We start from the raw sequence: 21,119 nt of genomic DNA, 5'->3' as shown, positions 1-21,119 counted from the left end.
ACCGGTTGTGGTGACATCACATCTCGACACCCACATGACGCCCACATGACGCCCGCATGGCTGCTCAGGGGATGCAGCGTAGGCAGGTGGGCTGCCCTCCTCCTCTTCCACCAGGGCGGCTGTTTCTCTTCATCTCACACTAGTTTTCCCCGAGGACTTCACCTTTTTAAAACATCCAAAACCCCTACCTCATTCCCCACCAACTCCTGGAAACTTCCTAGAAGAGCTATGCTTCCAACCTTGTAAGAGCGGCATGTGCTGCAACTGTGAGCGTCCCCCTCTTCCCACTCAGCCCTGCTTCTCTCCTACTTGTATCTGGCTGTATTTTCTCCTGCCATTCTGAATCCATCTGGGAACGAGCAGAGATATTAGTAAACACTGTACATAAATACATAAAGTATTTATGCCTCCCAGGATAGTACAGCTTTGTTTAAAAATCACTAATGAGGAAGACTGTAACCTAATATTATCTCTCTTTAGCAACGTCCATTCCATAATACGCTAGCTGGACATATTCAGAATTTAAGGAAAACGAATAATTATTTAAAATGAAATTGTTTGTTTTTGCTTTTTTTATATTGTTTTGTTTTTAGCATTCAGTATTAAGAGAAACCTATGGAACTTTTAAATATATCTAAATTAAGTTGCTAAAGCAAGATTTAAAAATAGTTCCTAGCCATATTTCCAAACTACGCAGCAACTTTTTCCATGTTTATCCATCATAAATTATACACATAAAACTTTTTACACTAAAGAAATCTTTATAGACTGTTCAAAATAGCAACAGTGTTTTATACTAAGTGTTATTTTAGATGATAAACAATAACCTTGGCCTTCTGTTGATATGTTCAACACTGATGTATTTTGAAGATTTTATCCAAACCTAGTTTCTTTAGATATATGATTTTTTATAGGTTTGTTCCATTTAAGGTGTAATTTCATTACATTCCAAGCAGTCATATTTCTTAGAGCAAAAACCTGGCCAAAAATGGTATTATATCACAACAGAATGTGTGCACTGGAATATTTGCACATGAAATAATGATACTTGAGCTTTGCTTCAAAAGAAGCCAAGGAAAAGGGGAGGGGACAGGGGAAGAGCCTGGGGACACAGATGAAATAGGATCGATGATGTACTGTAATTACTGAAGCTGAGTGATAGATACCTTGAGCTTTATTACAATATCCTTTCTATGTTTGTAATTATTTGAAATTTTTCATTAGAAAACATTTGAAGAGGGGCACCTGGGTGGCTCAGTCAGTGAATTGTCTGACTCTTGATTTCATCTCAGGTCATAATCTCACGGTCATGAGATCGAGCCCCACGTCAGGCTCTGCGCTGAGTGTGGAGCCTGCTTACAATTCTCTCTGTCTCCCTCTGCCCCACCCTGCCTCCCCCCAAAAATAAAAATTAAAAATTAAAATAACTAAGAAAAGAGAACATTTTAAGAAAAAGATACCCGAAGAAAAGTAAAAAGTCAAGCTACAAATAGAAGATATGGGGCGCCTGGGTAGCGCAGTTGTTAAAGCGTCTGCCTTCGGCTCAGGGCGTGATCCTGGCGTTCCAGGATCGAGTCCCACGTCAGGCTCCTCGGCTGGGAGCCTGCTTCTTCCTCTCCTGCTCCCCCTGCTTGTGTTCCCTCTCTCACTGGCTGTCTCTCTGTCACATAAATAAATAAAATCTTAAAAAAAAAAAAAAAAACAAATAGAAGATATGTGCAACACAGATAAGCAAGAAAGGACTGCTACCTGGAGTCTCTGAAGAGCCCCTATAATCAGCACAAAAAGAAGAAACAACACACTGGAGTGGGCAAAAGCCATGAACAGGCACTTCGCAGAAGTAATATATTTGGCCAAGAAACACACAAAGACATGCTTGAGAATCAAGAAAATGCAAATCAAACAACAGTGAGATGTCATTTAGCAAAAACTGAAAAGTCTGAAAACTGTAAGGCTTACAGAAACAATGTGGATGAGAGGATCTCTCATGCATGGTACAATTTGTTCAAATAATTTGATACTATCCTCTAAAGCTGAATTTCATGTACCTCCCCCACCACGTCAGCAACTCCATTCCTCAGGTTAGGACCAAGAGAGCAGTTTAGAACACTTGTATGCATGTACCAGGACACACATTGAAGAACATTCCAGGCAGTATTGTTTCTCAGAACCAGAACCCGGAGAAACAAAACGTACAGTAACACAACAGAACGTTATGCAACAGTGAAAATAACTGAGCTGTCGCTACATGCAACGTGAACAAATCTTGAAAAGCTATGATGCATGAAGAAAGTAAATCAGATAACAGTACAGACAGCATGACTTTCTTTTTACAATTAGTACAAATAATTAAACAAGACTGCTTATACCTCTCTATGTGGAAAAAACTGTTCTTTAAGAAGCAAGAACGTGATAACACAAAATCAGAATCAGGTTCACCTTATTTATGTGCAGGTCAGTGGGCTGGGATGAGAGAGATAAACGTAAGTTACTGCTAATGTTCAAGTTCCCAGGTTAGACAGCGGGGTTCATGATGTTTATTATTTCTAAGGATGGATGGGGGAAGAAAGCACAAGCAAAAAGATTGGTTAGCGGCCATGGCAGCAGTGGATGGCGGCGGGCTGAGCGGTAGCAGTGGGGCTGGAGAGATCCACACAGATTCGAGATTCAAGACGTAGAAATGACAGACCTTGGTAACTGCCATGGATGTGAGGCTGAGGGTGTAAGAAGGGTGTACGTGATTCTTAGAGGTTTCAGATTTAAGGAGCTGGGTGGAGAGCAGGGGCCATTTAACAGGAAAGGGAGCCACACGTTTATGACGCACTGCAAAGAGTTTCGTGGTGGACATGTGGCCATCTCCCTCGTAGCCAGTCCAACCACCCCCCACACGGTGAGGCAACAAGCAGTGAGGGTGAGAATTTAATCACCCTCTGCTCCAGAGACCCAAACCCTGATCTGTTTGAGCTAAAAAGCGTAACACCGACACGCGCGCATGGCCCAAATGCACATTTCTGGAGGGAGGCTCAGATACCTTAGTATGGAGTTGAAAGAAACTGGCTCTCTCTGCTACCGAGACTTGAAAGAGGAAGCATGTAGAAGCTGACAGCAGGCATTTTTTGAAGTAGCAAAAGGATGAAGCTGATACAAGAGGAGGGCAAAACCACAACCACTACGAAGAGAAGAACTGAAGCCAGAACTCTGATGCAAGCAAGATCGAGAGCTGGCCTGCCTCTGGGCTCCTCAGTGATGTGAGCCTATCTTCCTGTTACTGCAAAAGCCCATGTGAGTACGTTCTCTACTGCTTGCAACTAAAGACACTGGCCTAATACAGTCTTCGGAGATGGAAAGGGAGTTTGTAAATCACAACCCCTAAAGAATGAAATTGGCTCAACTGAAGAAGAGTAAGGAAGATTTCCTGTCCCTCATGCTGGGAGTTTCGACACCCTTGTTCTTAAAAAAGGAAGAAATGGTTGATCACAGCATTGCCTGTTGCACCTTCAGACCAGACCACGTGACTACCGATACTGTCACACTAAGGGCCCAACGAGGAAAAAAATGAGGCTATCTAAATGTTTTGCTGTTCCTCACAAGCCTTTACTAATGTCCTACACAGAGATGCTTACAGTATTGTTCTCTGTGTTTTTAGTTGTCAAATGTAAAATATTTTACTCCTAATAAAAGACACACCTGAGGGAGAACATCTAGATCCTATTTGTTTCTCACTGTAGCTTTATAGTCTTATAATCCCTTATAATAACCGGAAAACAACCTGGCTAAAAATTTGACTGTGAATTTAGAGGTTAGGGGATTTAAGAATAATTAAATAATTATTGCAGTCAAATTTTAACTCAAGAATTATGAAAACTAGGGGCGCCTGGGTGGCACAGCGGTTAAGCGTCTGCCTTCGGCTCAGGGCGTGATCCCGGCGTTGTGGGATCGAGCCCCATATCAGGCTCCTCCGCTATGAGCCTGCTTCTTCCTCTCCCACTCCCCCTGCTTGTGTTCCCTCTCTCGCTGGCTGTCTCTACCTCTGTCAAATAAATAAATAAAATCTTTAAAAAAAAAAAAAAAGAATTATGAAAACTCAAAATCCTGAAAAGACTAATTAAAACCAATAACTAGATACTCTCCATATCAAAGGGACTCGAGTCTAAGTAATAAAGAGGCCAATCAATAGAGAGACTAAAACTGAAACAGTTCACAACAAAATGTTATGATTTTCAAAAATAAAATTCCAATAACCAGATCCTTTGATTTTTACCAGTACATGAAAGCCACTTTCAAACTACTGATGAGTGTTATCATATGTATCATATATATGAGTTCAAGGTTAGCAATGATGTGAGGATTGCTTCTGATGCCCGTGGCCAAAGTTTTCAATAGGATATGACGTGAGAATTACCAAATTCACCACTGACATACTACTGTCCTTCCTCTTCTTAACCCACTCATCTTTTTTTGTTTTTCCTAGTTCTCTATACTGTGCTGTTCTACTCATCTGTCTTCATACGGTTTACTGTTTGCTTATTCTTTTCCTTTGTCTCTGTCTGGATGTGTCCAGCTATCTGTGACTATGCCCCAGGACTCCTCTGCACCTTCTGCCCCTAAGTTTGGTCTTCCCACTGTCTCTTGCTATCTCTTTGCTCTTCCTTCTCCTTCCTTCCTTAGCCATAGTATTTAACTTACTTGACATGATTATGGAATCAAAGTTTGTAATCTGTTTTATCATTTTTAAACAGTAAGATGACTTTTATTTCTGATTTTGTAAAAAAAAAAAATTGTTTATTGAATTAATCTGTGTTGTACAACCCTGAATTGATTTACTCAGTGATTTAGTGTCATGATAAGATGCTGTTTATTCACTACAGAATAACCATTTTTACTAAGGTCTTTGGATCAAAAGAGTAATTCCTTGAACAGTATAAAATTAACCTTAGGGATTCACAAATCTAAATTACTAAAAAAATGGCATTCAAATTCTGGGGCTTACGTCTCATGTGTACTCTTGTTTTAAAATTTCAAATTTCCTGGGACACCTGCATGGCTCGGTCGGTTAAGCATCTGCTTTCAGCTCAGGTTATGATCCCAAGGTACTGGGATCGAGCCCCACATCAGGCTCTCTGCTCAGCGGGGAGTCTGCTTCTCCCTCTCCCTCTGCCTCTCTCCCCAAGCTGTTGTGCTCTATCTCTCTCTCTCAAATAAATAAAATCTTTTTAAAAATAAATAAATAAAAATTCAAATTTCCTAAAATAATTTTTTATTAAAAGATAAAATGTCTAATTTGATAACATCTTATAAATACGTGAGTTTAGTAAATGCCTACGGTGTGACTTGGCTTTGACACCTGCAGACTTTTACTATAATTCACAGAGTCTTCAATATTATAAAGTGTAATGAATAACATTTTACAAATGTATGAACTCAAAGTAGGTCTATGGAGAGAAAGAATGAAGCAGGAGGAATTAACCCATCAAAACCGGATGATCAACAATATAGCAGAAATCAAAAATCTAAACTCTTCGTTCCTGGAATATAAACACCAACTTTTGTGGTCCATCATTTATGATTTCTTTTTGTTTTCTGTAACACTGGCTTCATCCTCCATGAATACAAATATAGCAAATCATTTGTTTTAATTTGGAGTACATTTAAATAGTTTTCTTCTAGTGTTATAAGGTGCAAAGACAATGTTCTGCACTGAAAAAAATTAAAATAGTATCCTAAACATATATGAGAAGAAAATAAGACTAGAGTCTAGGGGCAGTTACTATTACAGAGTAAAGAAAGGTTAAGTCAAATAGAAAGCCTCACAATCAAATTCACAACTTAGCTATACGTCTCTGGATAGAGAACAGCTACACAAGGTACCTATACTTTGACCAAACAATATGTCTCAGTGTTGCGATTCTTCATAATTTTATAGCGCTTACTATGTGACATGCCCTAGGACAGCGAGTCACTCTGGCATTTAACCAGTCTTTAGAAGGAACTTACATGGAATTATTTCCCTTTTCACTGTGAGTCTAAGTTGACAACCCTCAGCAAAGCAATCTGGAAGAAGGATGACTACAGGACAAACATTCCTAAAATGAAGTAAGCATGCAGGGTACTAGCCTGTCATATGCAGCAATCATAAAGTTGAGGAGGAGGCTGATGGACTGCTCCACGCTGATTTGGTGAGTAGAAGGCAGGCGCTTATTCAGCTGATAGTAGACAGAGGAGATGACAGTTTCGAGGCGGGACACACTGATCTCAGTGCTATGGTCCAGTGTATTAAGGCCATTGTCTCGGAAGGCTTCAATCATGTTCCAGATATCAACGAGATGGACTAAAACACAAAGAAAATGAACTGTCAACAATTTAAAAGCTTTAATTCATCAGAAGAACTTTTCATTCATTTACATCTAACAGAATGGTGAAGGGTGGCAGAATAGGATCCCAAAATACACCACTTTGGCAAAAGGATTATTTTGGAGCTATTTTGACACTTGAAAAACAGCAGGTGCCAAGAAGGTCAAGCTAAACTTCTCTTTTCTTCCTGAAAGCAGGATATAAACTCCCAAGTGAAAGATGCCCTCCCTATTCCAAGGGGAAAGAAACATTCTTATCCCCAGAGACAGTGAATTGAGGCCAAGAGAAATCTGTACAGATTTTATTAAAATACTCTTATCTTCCTTGAGACTCCCCATATATTTTAGTTACTTTTCCACAATTGCTACTCCTTCTTCCCTAGTATGTCAGCAGTTAGGCCTCATCCCTCCTTCAGGTCTTCATTTTGCTGTGGGGGCTTCCAGGTACATGTAAAAATCTGTGTGCTCTTCTGCTAATCTGTCTGATGTCGATTTAACTCTCAAGCCTAACCAGAGACCCGAAGAGGGTAGAGGTAAGGTTTTGCCTCCCCTACAACAGCCTCAAAAATATATATTGTCAAATTTAACAGAACATCAAAGAGACACATTCACAAGCTTAGTGGGAGCTATTAACACGTTTCCCTTAGTAAGTGATAGAGCAAAGGTACAAAGCTTAAGTGCAGATGTAGACAATTAAACTTTACACCTGGCGAAGGAGGCACAACGGGCCCTATATGAAATACCGCCCCCAGTGATTACAAACACCGGGTATGAAAATTGACCTTATCCTGCGTCATAAAGGTAATCTTGGCAAATGTCAAAGGATTCAAGTCCTATCAACCACGCTCTCTGATCAAAGGGAGATTAAGTTACAAATCGTCAAAAAGACCACTTCTTAAATAAACCTTACATCCAGAAATGAAGAAACACAGTACTAGGCAATGTCCTTAATCTGATTAAGGGTATTTACAGAAAACTGCAGCAAACATATTACTTAACAGTAAAATGTTGAAAGCCTTTCCTCTGACACTGTGAACAAGATAAGAAACGCCCACGATCAAATGTAAATTGGTATAGTAACTGTGGAAAGCAGTATGGAGCTTCCTCAAAAAATTAAAAATAAAACTACCATACGAACCAGTAATTCCACTATTGGGTCTTTGCCCAAAGAAAACGAAGACACTAACTTGAAGAGAGATATGCACCCCTCTGTCTACAGCATCATTTACTTACATTAGCTAATATATGACAGCACCCAAGTGTCCATCGATCGATGAATAAATAAAGAGGGTGTGGCAAACATACAGAATGGAATATTATTCGGCCACAAAAAATAATGAGATTTTACCATCTGCAACAACGTGGATAGATGTAGAGGATATTATGCTAAGTGAAATAAGTCAGAGAAAGACAAACACCATATAATTTCACTTAATGTGGAATATAAAAAACAAAAGAACAAATAAACAAAAAACCAGACACAGGCCCATAAATACAGAGAACAAACTGGTGGTTGCCAGAGGGAGGGAGGGAGGGAGGGAGGGAGGGAGGGAAATGGACCAAATGGGTGAAGGGGAATGAGAGATACAGGCTTCTAGTTAGGGAATGAATAAGTCATGGGAATAAAAAGAAATGCATAGGGAATACAGTCAAGGGTACTGTAACAGCGTTGTGTGGTGACAGATGGTAGCTACGCTGTGGTGAGCACGCATAACACAGAGTTGTAGAATCACTATGTTGCATACATGAAACAAATTTAACACTGTGTATCAACTATACTTCAATTAAAAAAAAAAAAAAAGATGTGGGGCGCCTGGGTGGCTCAGTCAGTTAAGCATTCGATTCTTGATTTCAGCTCAGGTCATGATCTCAGAGTCGGAACTGAGTCCTGAGCTGGGCTCCCTGCTTAGCACAGCTGAGATTCTCTCTCTTCCTCTCTGCCCCAAGCCCCCCTCACTTTCGCTCTTTCTCTCTCAAATAAATGAATAAATCTTTAAAAAAAATAAAAAGACATTATAAAGCCAAAATAGTGGTTACTGGTAGGATAGACAGACCAGTGGAAGACAAGAGTCCAGAAGCAGGTCCTCTCATATATAGAAATGGCTATGAACATTCTCACATATTTTTCCTAATGAGTATGAGGAAAGATTTAATGGCAGGGAAGAAAAAAAGGATGGTTTTTTCAATAAACAGTGTAGAGACAATGGAATATACATGTGGACAAAACTGAAATTTTACTCCTACTTAAACTGTACACCCGCAAAAAAAAAAATTTCAGTCTGATTAAAGAATCATATGTGACAAAATAAAGCTTCTAGAACAATGCTTCTTTTACCGTACATTACTAATGCCAATAGCCTGGTTTCAGACTCTCAACACTCCACACATAGACTACGATTTCCCAAGAATAATTACAGGAAGAATTATTAAATGGTAGTTGCTCTGACAGTGGTTTTTAAACTTTTTTACCACAACCCACAGAAACATGTTTAAATCAACACCAACACACACACACACACACACACACACACACTCTTCTAGATATATAAAAAACAAGTCTCACAAAATACTTTTAGACTTACCACATAATTTGTGCTCTGATTTTCTTTTCTTTCTTTTTTTTTTTTTGTCTATTACATGTTTTAAATTCTGGCTAGAGCTGTTCAAAATGATTTCGTGAGCCATTAATGGGTCGCAACCCATAATTTGAAAAACAGTGCTTTAGGAAACCAGAGACTTCAGTCTAGGATGGCATGGTAAACTCTCTGGAGAGAATTTTATGCTAAGATTTTTGAATAACACTTAAAGTAGGGTAGAAGTGTTTAGATGTAAACTGACTTACCCAACATAGTAAATGCCAAAACCAGGACTAAAACTCAGGTTTTTTCAAATTCTAAAGCCCAATGTTCTTTCCACTATACAAAATAGTTCTTCATTAGTACAAACACACACACAGAAGAAAAGTACAAGGATTCTGTTGTAAGTTAGTTTATCTTCATGGAAATTAAGAGAAAAAAGATTTTATATGCCTGTGTGTATGTGTGTGTGTGTGTATATACACAGACACATATGTATTTTATTTACTTATTTTATAAGTAGCAATTCTCACACTGATTACTTATAGAAAAGGCTGATTCATGTTATATTTATTTTAATCAAGAAAATTAACTTATTATACCTCTATCAAAATATTAATGTTTTTCTCTTCCAGAAGCTGATTATCGTATTAATTTTGTATAAAAGTTATCATTTAAAACAGGTGAGAAGGAGAAATCAATTCTCTCATTTAAAGTATGTTAATACTATGCCAGCCTCAAAACCAGTTACATTATTGAATTTTGGTAAACATTCTGAGGGACACACAGAGTAAATGACAAGTTCTTTCCATGACAAAGCTTACATTTTAATAAACACTTAAGACAGAAATAATTCAATTAACATTACAATATGACTAAAAGATACTAAAACCTTTTAGTTTATATTACTGAGCACACCATCCAGCTATCACAAAAATTAGCTGAAATGACTTACGGTTGCATCGTTTTTGTACAAATCGTAATTTGCAAGCTGTTCTATAAGTTGATAGTCGTATGACATCAAAATTCTGAGCACCTGAAAAAAGTACAAACAACAGATGTTCAACTGGATAGAGCACTGAATTTCTCAATGGTGGGAAGGGACTACTCCACAGCGTGTGTGCGAGCCATACAGTACATGTCGACCAGGCCTTCTTCTGAGAAGACAAAAGGGGTCAGGAAGGGGTAGGCGCACTTTCTACACGACCACTCCATGCCAGTGGTTCTGCCTACGTTATCCTATCTGCCAACCTGACAAAAACCCCAAGGGAGAACCCTCATAACTGCAGTGAACCTTTCCTTCTCTTCCGCTTCTAAGGGAAATACTAGGAAGTCAATGGGGAGTGGCTGGGAAAGGGAAGTCCCACTCCCAACTAACCAAGCAGAAAGAGTACTGATCTGATTGATCAGACTGCAGGACTGTTATTGGGCCATGTTTGCTAGCGGAGAAGTAACTTCAGGAAAACGTCAGTGCACTGGCATAGAACTCACTCTCTTTGGACTCTTCCTCCAGTACAGTTAAGTCAGACTTAGGTGCTGCAAAATGAAATCAGGCAAATATCACATGATTCCAAAGTGAACTAGTTGAGGAAAATGGGAAACCGCACAAGCTCTGGCCCAGTTTGCCAGAAATCTCCACTCTGAAGTTTTACGTGCTAGTCAAGAATCAAGTATCACTGTGTTTTCCTCTGTCATTTTTCTCATACATTTTCTCATACATTTACCTTCTTCTGAAGCAGTCATCTTTCCTGGTTTCTATAAGGAAAATCCTCATACACTCCTCTAAGAATAGCCTTCACTTTTTAAAAATTTCCCTTATGTAAGTGTCATGTTGATTTCCTGATCAGAAAATATGGTAGTTTAGCACATAAAAAATAGAATAGAAAGCCCCCAGTGAAGAAACTAAAATGATTATATTATCCCTTTGGGTATTGTGAACTAGAAAAGATTCTAGTTCACTTCATTATCATTCATTTCGAGAATATTTCATTATAAGAAATACACTGAAATGTCACTTTAATACTACTCTCAGATAGTATATTTCAAGCTTATCAAGAAATGGTACAAAGGGTCCTAACCAAACACACAGGCAGAACTCTAGCCACAGGTGGAGAGCCCAGTGAAGCTCCTGGACAGACAGGAGACAACCTAAAAATACTGAGTACCCAAGAGGTACAGGGAATGGATAAGAAAAGATTAACCCTTCTTTCTCTGTTATGGCTCTCCTCATTCGTGAGAATAGGGGATCAGCTTCTATAGTATAACCAAATCCCAAGGAAAGCAAAGAGTCAAATGGAAGGGTTTTATTGTATCTGCTTATACCAGAAGCGTGCATCAGAGTCTCCTAGAGGAGAACCTGGAATCTTCATTCCAGAGAGTCCTATAATCAAGGTAGGTTTGGGAAACACATAACTAACTACTCAACTCAGCTACAAGGTCTGGCTCGTGCAACTCTCAAATTCTACCTCACACCCAACTCCAACCAGTTCGGGCTACATGTAATTACCCAAACATGCCAAGCTCTCTCATCTGAGCCTTTGTAAGTGCTACTTACTGTTCCAGCCCTTTCTTCGTCACATCATTGAACTGACTCAGCCTAGACATCGCTTCTTCCCAGATCCTTTCCTGGACCCCCCGTGCTTGCCCAATCATGGCTCCTACTGCCCTATATCATTCCTTATTTCCATTTTCTGGAAAATAGTTTCAGGAAGGCAGAGACCATTTTATTGTTGTGTTGTTCATTACTATATGCCCAAAACTAGGACATATAAAACTAGCACCTGAAATATTCATTGAATGAATAAATAACTGAAAACTAGAAAGTTCTGTGTTGCTGGTATAAAAGACTGATCTGCTTTCCCTCAAAAATATACTAAGTAGAGTCAAAATATTACACAAACTGTACAATTTTGGAAAAGCTGGCACAAGGAGGTGACAAAAGTAGTCCTTTCCCTATATAAACACGTTGATGCATGCAGCCTTCTTCAGACAGAGCACAGGATTCCAAACTGCACTCTAGGGAGACACAGGATTTGGTGGAGGTGCTCAGCACACGGGCAGAAGGTGTAAGGAAGTGAGTATATTTTGTCAAAAAGGCATCTAACTAACGAGATGAGGAGGAGAAAGAGAAGAGATAACAAACCTAGTAAATGTAAGGATAGTAACATTTCTGAATTGTCTCAAACCCTTACAACCATTTTTAACAAGCAAAACTTTTCAAGACAATAAGAGTCTGAATAAGTAACAAAAATAAACATAAATGACTTCCTTGTTTTTTTTTCTTGGCAGTATGACTAGAAACCCTGGGGACCAGAGATGAAGCCAGAAGTCCCAACAGAGAGGAAGGTACAGACCACAGAATGGTGACTCTTTCAGTGGGTGAAGTAGAAACAAACGAAAAAAAAAATCCCACAAAGGGAAACATTAGGGACACATGACTGGCTCCACCTAGATTTAGATTTAAATTTTAAAGCCAACCAAGACAGTGATAATCGAGTAGGTTAGACAAAAGAAAAACTGACCATACAAAAGAATTATAAAGTCTAATTTGTGGTGTTAAAAAAGATAATACTAAAAATAGAATGTATTTCATAAAGGAGGTGCTCTAAAACTGTCTAATATTCCTGTATTGCTTCTAATAAAGTTATAAACATTGAAAAGCTCTGGACTCCACTTTAATTGATGTTCGAATCTTTAGGGTAGGCACAAAAAGAAGAGAAAAAGAATATGCAACTCAACCAAGAAGAGGAAAAAGTGGAACAGAAGGAAGGAAGCACAATTCATCTAAGGAAGGCAAGAAAGGAAGAAAAAACAACAGAGAAAGGACACAGTGGAAGCACCAAACAAGACGGAAGAAAAAGTGAAATACAACCATATTCATAAAAAAAACCTAAAGAGGATAAATTCTTCAGTGAAAAAGCAAAGACTGTCAGTCATAAGAGATGTTGTTAAATAATCTAGCTTACGTTACTGACAGGAGATACACATAAAACATAAAGACACAGGGGCGCCTGAGTGGTTCAGTCAGTTAAGCATCTGACTCTTCTTGATTTAGGCTTAGGTTATGATCTTAGGGTCATGGGATCAAGACCCATGTTGGGCTCCACACGGATTCTCTCTCTCCCTCTCCCCTGCCCCTTCACCCACCCACACCAAAATAAATAAATGAATCTTAAAAAAAAATAAGGATACAGAAAGTTTTTTAAAAGAATGAAAAGATACTGGGGCGCCTGGGTGGCTCAGTCATTAAGCGTCTGCCTCCGGCTCAGGGCGTGATCCCAGGGACCTAGGATCAAGCCCCGCATCGGGCTCCCTGCTCAGCGGGAAGCCTGCTTCTTCCTCTCCCACTCCCCCTGCTTGTGTTCCCTCTCTCACAGGCTGTCTCTCTCTCTCTGTCAAATAAATAAATAAAATAAAAAAAAAAAAAAAAAAGAATGAAAAGATACTGCACAAGGCATACTAACCAAAAGAAAACTGGTACAGCTATATTAATAACAAAAAATATAATTCAGAGCAAAAAGCATCACTAGAAAAAGAGTATACCTACATAATGACAAAACAGTCAATTTCCTAGGTAGACATAATATTTTAATAGCTGTGCATCTAAGAGCAAAAGCTTCAAATCACTGACAGAACTAAGGGGTAAAAAATTAAAATCCATGATCGAAGTAGAGATTTTTAACAACTTTCAGTAATTAAGCAGTCAAATCGGTAAGGACAGAAAAGGTCTGAATAAAACATGTAACAAGTTGAATCTAAATAATGAAGAAATCACACACATTATTTTCAAACGCACATGGAATATTTACAAAAACATATAACAAAAAATATCACCAAATTCAAAGATTCTAGAACATCCTTCATCCCCTGACCCACATCCCAATTGAGGTAAATATTTTTTAAATTAAAAGTCATTTATTTGCAAATTTAAAAGGGTACTTCTAAATAATTCCTAACACAAATTAGAAAACACAGAGAAGTGATCATGAAAATGGCATCTATTGGAACACACAGAATGCAAAAACAGAAAATCACAGGAAAGAAGTTCTCAAGCGCTTACATAAGAGAGGAAAAAGCCTGAAAATAAATGGCCCGAGTTACGCAACATAAGAGGTTGGAAAAGGGGGCGCCTGGGTGGCTCAGTCATTAAGCATCTGCCTTCGGCTCAGGGCATGTTCCCAGGGTCCTGGGATCGAGCCCCACGCATCAGGCTCCCTGCTCGGCAGGAAGCCTGCTTCTCCCTCTCACACTCCCCTTGTTTGTGTTCCCTCTCTCACTGCCTCTCTGTCAAATACATAAATAAAATCTTAAAAAAAAAAAAAAGAGGTTGGAAAAAGAACAGAATCACCTGAAGTAAAAAGAAGAAAGTAATAAACACAATAGTACAAAATAATGAGGCAGAAACAAAGATACATGGAGAGGACCAACAAAGCCAAAGTTTCCTGAAAAGACCAATAAAACTGCCAAATTTTGGAAAAGGAAAAAATAAAATCAGAATCTCTGAGCCAGGAGGCCTGGCGCTAAGCATTTTGTAGACTGACCTGTACTTTAGCTCCAGAGTTAAGAACTACTGTTCTAACTACCACCTTTCATTTTTCTTAGTAACTTAGCTACCAAGTTACTTCTATGTAATTTAGTCCGCTCTTCTTTCAATAAATATTTATCAAGCCACTGGGGCTACCAAGATAAACAGATATGATCCTCATTCTCATGGCACTTAGAGTCTACAAGAGAAAATACTAAGCATGGAAAGAAGAGTAGGGAATTGAAAGATACTGTCTAAAGACAGAAAGGCTTAAGAATATCACAGAAAGGAATAATAATAAAGGTCACACAACGTTATAAATTATTTCTAACTAAATTGTTAAATGATTAGGATAGCTTTCTCGCTGTACAGCAAAGCTGAGTCACTGTGACAGAGAACGCACCATATGGCCTGCAAATCCTAAAATATTTACTTTCTGACCCTTTAAGGAAAAGATTGCCAGCCCTAGCACTATACTTATAGAGTAAAGCAGAAATATATTCATCTCAAGAGAAGCAGAAAACATCTGATAAAATTCGATACTCATTCATGATTTAAAGACAGTAAGAGTAATAACTCTTCATAAATTAGAACCTAGAAGTAGTTCCTTAACCTGATAAATGACACAAAACCTGCAACAAATACCATTTTAATAGTGAAATATTACCTCTATCTCCATTAAAGTAAAAAACAAGACAAGGATGACCTCCCTGTTCTTCAATATAGTATCTGAGAGGGCACCTGGCTGGCTCAGTCCATCGAGCGTCCAACTCTTGATTTTGGCTCTGGTCATGATCTCCGGGTCCTGGGATCGAGCCCCAAGTCAGGCTTCATGCTCAGCAAAGAGTCTGCTTGTCCCTCTCTCTCTGCCCCTCCCCCTGCTCATTCTCTCTCTCTAACAAATAAATAAAATCTTTTTTAAAAATTGCAAAAATAATAGTCAAAACCATCTTTCTTTAAAAATAATATAGTCCCAAAGAATGTACAACATCAAGAAGGAACCCTCATGTAAACTACAAACTCTGGGTGTTACAATTTGGCAACACAGGCCCATCAGTTGTAGCGAATGTACCCTCTGGTGGGGGGGGGGGGGGTGTTAATGGGGGAAGTTGTGCATGTGTGCTCTGGGGACCTGCTGTACCTGCCTCTTACGTTTACTATGAACCTGAAACTGCTCTAAAAAAGTGAAGTCTTTTTTTTTTTTTTGACAGAGAGAGACAGCCAGTGAGAGAGGGAACACAAGCAGGGGGAGTGGGAGAGGAAGAAGCAGGCTCCCAGCGGAGGAACCTGATGTGGGGCTCGATCCCAGAATGCCAGGATCACGCCCTGAGCCAAAGGCAGACGCTTAACGACTGAGCCACCCAGGTGCCCCTAAAAAAGTGAAGTCTTTAAAAAAAAAAAAAAATGATGGCCATACCTACATAAGTAAAAATCTATTAATTACCCACCAAGACAAATAAAACAGGGAAAGATTAGTGGATTCAAAATTGCCATAAAATCAACCCAAAACCTAGATGGTAGAACCCTATGATAAGGCTGGCAAAAGATGATTTTTACATCCACAGAAGGTAACAATGCTGGAGACCGGTGGGGATGTTGGAAAGGAGAGAGTATGGTTTTTAGCAGCAGACACTACTGTCACCAGTGCAATTCTTCCCATGAAGAAAGAGGGGAGACGAGAAGCCATACCCACCAAACATCTCCAAAACTGTCCATATCCTTGAGTTTGTTACAGAGACAGGCAATTTGTCCGAGCTCTATGTGTCAGAATGATAACATTCATTAAGCAGCAAGCCCAATTCTTCACAGAATGCCCAATTTCTACTCCAAATATCTAGCCTAGCTGTGCTCTCTGGCAGGCTCGTGTTTATTTACCAAAGGCACTCCAGGCACTTCTTACTATCAGGATTTATTGTTTATCTACTAGGTTTCCTTATTTTGTCTGTTTCCCCTCACCAAAATGTAAGCAATATGAGAGAAGTCAGGGACTATGTTCTGTTCTCCCCTTAACCCTATCACCTAGAACAGTGCCTGGAACATAGCAGATCTTCAGTAAATGTGTTAAAAAATTAATGGAAAAGATGACCCCTTGGCTGAGTCTTGAATGGTAAGCAGGAACAATTAGGGAGATTCAGGTGGGCCCAGCTGCATGAGCAAAGGCACAAAGACACCAAATGCATGATCCAGATGGGAAAGCCAATTCAGTACTGCTGGGAAATGACACACACGGCGTGTGATGGGAACCGGGAACCTGAGACCTGAGGGCAAAAGAGACCAGGAGGGCCTTGCCTGGCATGTCCCGGAGCTCAGACTTTCTGGGGAGAATGACGAGGAGCAGCTGAAGGGATTTCAGAAGGAAGTAACGCAGACTTATACAGGTCAGCTGCCAGCATCACAGATCACAGATTTCAAAGGGTTGACCATGGAAGAAAGGATCCGAAACAGACTGCTTTAGTTCAGAAAGGTAATGATAAAAATATTAAACACAAGTAACCACATTAAATACCTACTATTCTGTGTCAAGCACTGTGCTAATAAATGTCTAAGTGACATTATCTCATTTATTTTCATAATAATTCTACGAAGTAGATACTATTTCCGTTTTATGGACAAGGAAACTGTAGCACAGAGGTTAAGTCAAGTCACCTAAGGTTATATAGCCAAGATCCAAATACAGGCAGTCTGATGCCACAGCCTCGGTTCAAAGCCACCATAGTCTCAGGAACAGACCACCAAGACTCCCTTCTGAGGTAAAACGGAGCTGCACTTTGTGATTTCTTTGGAGGTGGAAGGTGAGGTAGACGGATGTGACTGCGAGGTGTCTGGCTTGGATGACGAGATGACAGACTCAGATCTATAAAACTCCTTGAAGATGCCCAGACTGCACACTCGCTGCCAAAAATGTCTCCTGAAATCTTCAACAAATACTTACCTAGGTTATGCTGGACAGGACAGCATAGATCTCAGTTGAGTCAAACTCTGCCTCCCATTACTAAGACTCTAAAGATTTAAAATACCTTGATCTTGAAACTTTATCTGCTGATTTCTACTGTGACAGGCAGAATTCTAGCATTCTACAAGTACCTCAGGGGCTATCTCAGGCAGGGCTCCTGCCTCCCCTCTTCAACCAAGCAGTACCAACTTTATGACACTCACATGTTAAGGGTCCTTGTAAGAGCAGACTTTTTAAAAAGATTATAATGCTTTTTAAAAGATACCACAATCCCTGGTACAGACCAGTAACCTTATTTCATGGCAAAGGAATTTGTGGTCCACCAAGTGTGAGCGCACTGGTCAAAGTCACACAGTCAAGGTCACATAGATAAGTAATCGACAGACCGAAATAATCACTCAAATACTAGGAACTATTCAACTCCTCCTTTCCTTTGTTCGAGTTTTACAGAAGACTATAATTTTTTAACAGAAGATTTAAAACTGTATCATAAAGTAATATACCAAAGCTATATACATTTAGTGCTTTTAATTATTCCTATGGCTCAAGTGTTGTCCTAACTCTTGGTCCTCTACACCTTAGAATCTGTTTCTAGTATAAGGTAACTTATATTCAAGTCAACTCAATTATAATATATGCTCTGGCTTGAGGCCCTTCAACTCCATGATTCTCTGACTCCCTTTCTTCCCTTTCTAAGGTTGGGACACGCTAATGCGTGGGGCACCTGGGTGGCTCAGTCGGTTAAGCATCCCCAACTCTTGACTTTAGCTCAGGTTATGATCTCAGGGTCATGAGATGGAGCTCCGGGTCAGGCTCCGTGCTCACCAGGGAGTCTGTGTGAGATTCTCTCCCTGTCCCTCTCTCCCTCTCTACCACTCTCTCTCTCTCTTTCTGTCTCTCTCTAAAATAAATAGATAAATCTTAAAAAAAAAAAAAAATGGAACATGCTAATGTTTAAAGCTGTGCCTTCATCAGGCAAAAAAAATAAAGGCATCCCCACACACACAAACAAGGAATCAAGAAGCACTCAAGACTCACGCATTTCTATGAACAGCTGCCTCTTCTCTGCCATGGTCTTCCGCTTGTTCCCACTTTCCTCAATCATCCTAGAAACAAAGAAAGATACAATAAACCACTGCAATTTGACAATTCAACCAAGGGCTTATCATTCTGTTATGAAGAAGTACAGGAAACCAAGTTGTATATGCACATTTAAGAGACGATCAGTAAAAATAAAGTGGAAGCCCGATACAGAAAAAGACAAACCACTGTCCCTTTATTTACTTGATAGCTTCTAAAATATTACAAAGTCAATAATTAAATGAGCTCATACACTTGCTTCCTGAGCTGAAAATATGGGGCCATGTGTTATTTCTAACTTTGATTATTTTCTCTGCAGAGTCCTGGATTAGTTGGAACACGGCTTCCTATATCCTTACTGTTTTACACAGATAAACATGGTACTAAATATAATTTAGAAGATAATTATAATGAAAGGCTAAACTAAAGAATATAATAGTTACTAGCTTATATATAAAAGACATAAATAAAATCTTCTATTTTCATATTAAACAATATTGAACAAAGGAAGTATTCATCCCCAAACTCAAAGAATGCCTAGAGATAAATTTTTTATCACATGGTAATAGTGCAGATTTGTCAATCTGCAACAGAGGCTATTCCAGTCACTCTGTTAAAACTCTTTCCATGTGTTACCTCATTTAATCCTTCCAACAACCCTAGATACTGGTATCGTTATTATTATCCCCATTTTATAGATTAGGAAACAGCCTGGAAAAGAATAACTTGCTTGAGGGCACAACTCAGAAGTGGTAGAGTTAAATCCCACCCTTTCACTAACCTTCTTACATAACTGTTGCTTTTCGATGCATACTGCCAAACTCCACACCTGAAAGGCTAGAAAATAAATAAGCCCCCTGCACAGACTCTACTGATGCAAAATCCTCGATAATTTCAGCTGAATTTTGCCTTATTATGTGAAGAAAAAACATCTAGAAAAAGAGCATAAGCCAAACAATTTCCCTAAGGAGATTAAACTGTTGTAAATCATGGAGTGATTTACATAGCACAGTCTCAAATATATTAGAATCACAAATTAAATGATGACTACACAAATTACATATCCATCAAAACAAGATGCCTGGCAAAAGTTTAGTTTTAAATATACCCTAAAGAAAATTTAAAATGTAAATGCATTCCTTAACAGTCTACAATATTTTGATAATTAAGGCCAACCCTTTCCTAAATCATTGATGTATTACCAAGTAGGCTTTAACACATGATGGTTACTTAACAATTAACTCCCAAGAGAAAAAAATTTTAAACAGGAAGAAAGCCAAAAAACAAAGCTACTAGAAACAGCAAAAATGTAATGAAATCTAGGTCCTAGAGAAAAAAACAAGAGTTGGTACCACTAGCCTGTAATTACAAAGAAAGAATGATATTTAAAAGTTTAATACCTCCTCCTCAATCTTGGTCCCTCACTACAAATTTTAAATGCTAACCATAGGTTAAAAGATAGTATCATAATATCCTTTATAACATACCTCATTTATTATATCCTTCTTCTACTTTTGCTATTTCTCTATACCACTTTTTTTCAAAGTAGAGCCTAAAAATTCCTGGAGATCTCTAAGTTCTTTATGACAATTTTCTAAATTTTATCTTTATCTCCAAATTAAACTTGAAAAATTTAATATAACTATATTCTGGATCATTGGGATATCTACCAAACTACAATGCTAAAACAAAAATATCAACACTCTCTATAAATTTAAGGAAGATCCAAAGTTTTATAATGTTCAGTATGTCCAGGAAACAGTACAAAATTATCTGGCAAAAAACCAACCAAGAAAATCTTAACTCACAAGGTAAAACACAATCAACAGATGCCACTGACAAGATGACACAGACGTTGAGATGGACAGAGACTTTAAAGTGGCGATTAGAAAATTGCTCAAATTAGCAATCACAAACACTCCTGAAATAAGAGTTAAAATCTTAAGTGTCGGGGCGCCTGGGTAGCGCAGTCATTAAGCGTCTGCCTTTGGCCCAGGGCGTGATCCTGGCGTTCTGGGATCGAGTCCCACATTGGGCTCCTCGGCTGGGAGCCTGCTTCTTCCTCTCCCTCTCCCCCTGCTTGTATTCCCTCTCTCGCTGGCTGTCTCTCTGTCACATAAATAAATAAAATCTTAAAAAAAAAAAAAAAAAAAGTGTCAGCACAGAAAGAAAAGATGTGAAAGGAACCAAATGGAAAGGTTAGAACTGAAATATGCACTCATTGGGGGGGGGGGGGGGGACTCACTGGATGGACCCAACAGTAGAATGGAGACGAAAGAGGAAAGAGTCAGTAAATTTAAAGACATATCAAGCAGAGATTATCCAATCTGAACAGCAGGGGAAAAAAAAGTGAAAGAGAGATTTCTTTTCCTTTTTCTTTCTTTCTTTCTTTCTTTCTTTCTTTCTTTCTTTCTTTCTTTTTTTTTTTTTTAAGAAATAAAGCCTCAGGGACTGGGTGGACAAAAATAAAAGATCCAACATTCATCATGTACTAAGAATCCCAGAAGGAGAAAAGAAGGAATGTGGCGATGGCATGCTAAACAATACATGAAGACATAATGGCTGAAAACCTACCAAGTTCAGTGAAAGACATACCTATAAATTCAAGAAACTGAGCAAACAAGTTAAAGCCAAAG

At 38.9% G+C, this 21,119-nt stretch overlaps 1 protein-coding gene across 21 annotated transcripts in view; it reads right to left on the bottom strand.

Annotated features, from left to right (window-relative positions):
* Positions 1–21,119, bottom strand: part of DTNB (dystrobrevin beta) — a 248,467-nt gene that overhangs the window by 191,141 nt on the left and 36,207 nt on the right. For all 21 annotated transcript variants that reach the window (XR_015725320.1, XR_015725318.1, XR_015725317.1 and 18 more), the window contains 3 exons: positions 18,442–18,509; positions 9,882–9,962; positions 6,115–6,328 (listed from right to left, as the gene is read on the bottom strand). Coding sequence is in view for 13 of the 21 variants with exons in the window: in XM_087863800.1 (XP_087719926.1) it covers positions 6,115–6,328; positions 9,882–9,962; positions 18,442–18,508 (362 nt within the window). In the remaining 8 variants the exon portion in view is untranslated. The remainder of the gene's footprint in view (positions 1–6,114; positions 6,329–9,881; positions 9,963–18,441; positions 18,510–21,119) is intronic.

This window comes from Ursus americanus, chromosome 7, assembly GCF_024610735.1.
Source record: "Ursus americanus isolate L20-20 chromosome 7, mUrsAme1.1.p, whole genome shotgun sequence".
In the NCBI taxonomy this organism is placed as follows: domain Eukaryota; kingdom Metazoa; phylum Chordata; class Mammalia; order Carnivora; family Ursidae; genus Ursus; species Ursus americanus.
This window is presented reverse-complemented; position numbering and strand designations above follow the sequence as displayed.